The 2,500-nt window shown below is 43.4% G+C and overlaps 1 protein-coding gene across 1 annotated transcript in view; it reads right to left on the minus strand.

The window, feature by feature from the left end:
• Positions 1-2,047: 2,047 nt before the first annotated feature.
• Positions 2,048-2,500, minus strand: part of LOC116221759 (putative uncharacterized protein DDB_G0271982) — a 2,284-nt gene continuing 1,831 nt past the window's right edge. The window contains exon 3 of the mRNA XM_031572900.1: positions 2,048-2,128. Coding sequence (XP_031428760.1) covers positions 2,048-2,128 — 81 coding nt within the window. The remainder of the gene's footprint in view (positions 2,129-2,500) is intronic.

Consider the following 2,500-nt stretch of genomic DNA (forward strand, 5'->3'; position numbering starts at 1 on the left):
CTGAAAAGAAAACATCATGCGCGCACACACACACACACACACACATGCACACACACACACTGACCAAGCCTCATTAGATAAGGTACGCATTGGAGAGTGCTGCCAGTTTTTCAAAGCTGGCTCATATGTCTCTTCCAAGCATGACGAACTGCATGAAGAGTGTGTTTTAAGTAATTTAGGTATTCTCAGAGTCAGTCACTAAGTCAGACAGTATTCATTATGGGCGTTGATAGATGCATGCGTTTGAAGTCTCCGAAAGGCTCAGTTCATGTAGTGTATTTCTAATATAACTCTTAGAGGCTCAGATGCTTCTAACTTGTTTCTACTCAGACACACTTGATATGAGTTTTTTGGTTAGGATGGTGGGAAGAACTGTTATTATTCATACAATTATATGAAAAAAGTATTCATAACTTCAGTGGATTAATCTTTAAACAGATCAAGTTGATGTCATATTCTACATAAACCAATAGAAATTAGGTTTATCAAGCTAGTAGGGTTCTGTGGCTGAGCTGAAAGAGCAACTTTATGACCACTCCAAGGTCATGGGTTTAATTCTCTTGACACACACATACTGATACAATGTATCATTTACCTGTGCTCTAAGTTATTTTTTAAACAGTCTTGTCAATGAATAAATGTAAATATGTGCAAACAAGGCATGCGGATTGAGATTGACTGATGAGCTGCATGTATTATTATATCTTGAGATGTAAACATCCTCACTATAAAATGTTAAAATATCCCTGTGCCATGTGCCTTCACTGCTGCGACCGCGACCAAGATGGATGCAACCAGGATGCATTGCCCATTCCAGCATTAAATGATAAAGAGACTATCATGTTGAGAACTCTCTCTCTCTTAGCAACAATGGTCATAGCGCTATGCTATGCTATGCACTGTGCAGTGTCTCCAGGCCTATGAGGGTGTGCGTGGGTGTCGTTCACCTGGCTCTTCGCCGAGCCTGCGGTGTCACCTTGCCTGCCATGTAATCTGATTAAAATCCGATCATCTGTGGACAGGAGCACGGCTATAAATAATGAATGTGCCAGAAGTCTCGAGTGGAGACAGTCCCTCTAATAAGACTGAGAGAGGGATGATGTGAAGAGGCTATTAAATTAAACCATCCAGTTAACATTACCTTTGACGACCAACATGAAGAGGGACTCATAATGGTATTTCACTTTGAGTTATGACACAAAGGCCTTGACCCAATCATACTTTAGGGACGAAATTATGATAACATAATCAGATGATTTCTGTCGGTTTCCTTTTTCTTTGGAACTACTTCTGCTGAAGTTTGAAGAGCTATTTGGCAAACTTACTTGACAAACAGTATTGACTATAAACCACTGATGTGATTTTATATAGTGTATATCCATGCAAAAAGCTGAGGAGACATTCACAAGCATTGCTACTCAATAACTCATTACAACATCCTGTACTTGAAAGCAGCAATGTTATGTTATAAACAGGTAAATGTTTGGGAACTGCTGCATTACATTTAATTGGTGCTGTTGAACAAGACCCCATAACTCTGCTTGCTTACAGGCTCATGGTTGTACAAAAAAGCGCAATTAGATGCTTAATTCCTGGACAGCATTACCCAAACACTTCCTGTTCTAAGTAGAAGCCCTTGCGCTGAGCCAGCAGCCATCAGTGGATGAGTAATGGCGTCAGGAAGTAAAATGCCATTGGGCTGTTCCTGGTCCTGTGGCCGCTGGCCTGCCATGCAGATCCTATTAGCGGATGTTAGGAGAGGAGCTGAGATGTGATGAGCTGGGCCCGCTGTGTGTGTGTGTGTGTGTGTGTGTGTGTGTGTGTGTGTGTGTGTGTGTGTGTGTTTGTGGGCCCGCTGGCGCTGTGGCGTGACGTCTGGAGCTGAGCGCAGGAAATGTGATGAATGTGTCCCCAGCCAAGGGTGCTGCACTGTCAGGTGTTTCACGGGATCAGTGGCTCCCGCGGACAAACCTGATACCAGACTGCAGCCGCCCAGAAACCAGGATGGATCCAGCACAGATGCAGCCCTCGTCTGGCCCAGATCAGTTCAGCTCCAGAATTTAGATGCTGTATCCCTCTCTCTTTCTCTCTCATTCTCCTTGTCTCTCTCTCTCTCATTCTCCTTGTCTCTCTCTCTCATTCTCCTTGTCTCTCTCTCATTCTCATTGTCTCTCTCTCATTCTCCTTGTCTCTCTCTCATTCTCATTGTCTCTCTCTCTCTCGTTCTCCTTGTCTCTCTCTCTCATTCTCCTTGTGTCTGTCCCATTCTCCTTGTCTCTCTCATTCTCCTTGTCTTTCTCTCTTATTCTCCTTGTGTCTGTTCCATTCTCCTTGTTTCTTTCTTTCTCTCTCTCTCTCTTGTCCTCTTCATCTCTCTTTCTCTGATCCCTTCTTTCTGGTTCATCTCTGTCCTTCAACACTCCCATGCTGCTGAGATAGTTTACCTCCTCTCCCTCTCAAACTCACTGAACCCTTATGCTTTTCCTATATCTTTCATTCC

This window comes from Clupea harengus, chromosome 9 (genome assembly GCF_900700415.2).
Source record: "Clupea harengus chromosome 9, Ch_v2.0.2, whole genome shotgun sequence".
Taxonomy (NCBI): domain Eukaryota; kingdom Metazoa; phylum Chordata; class Actinopteri; order Clupeiformes; family Clupeidae; genus Clupea; species Clupea harengus.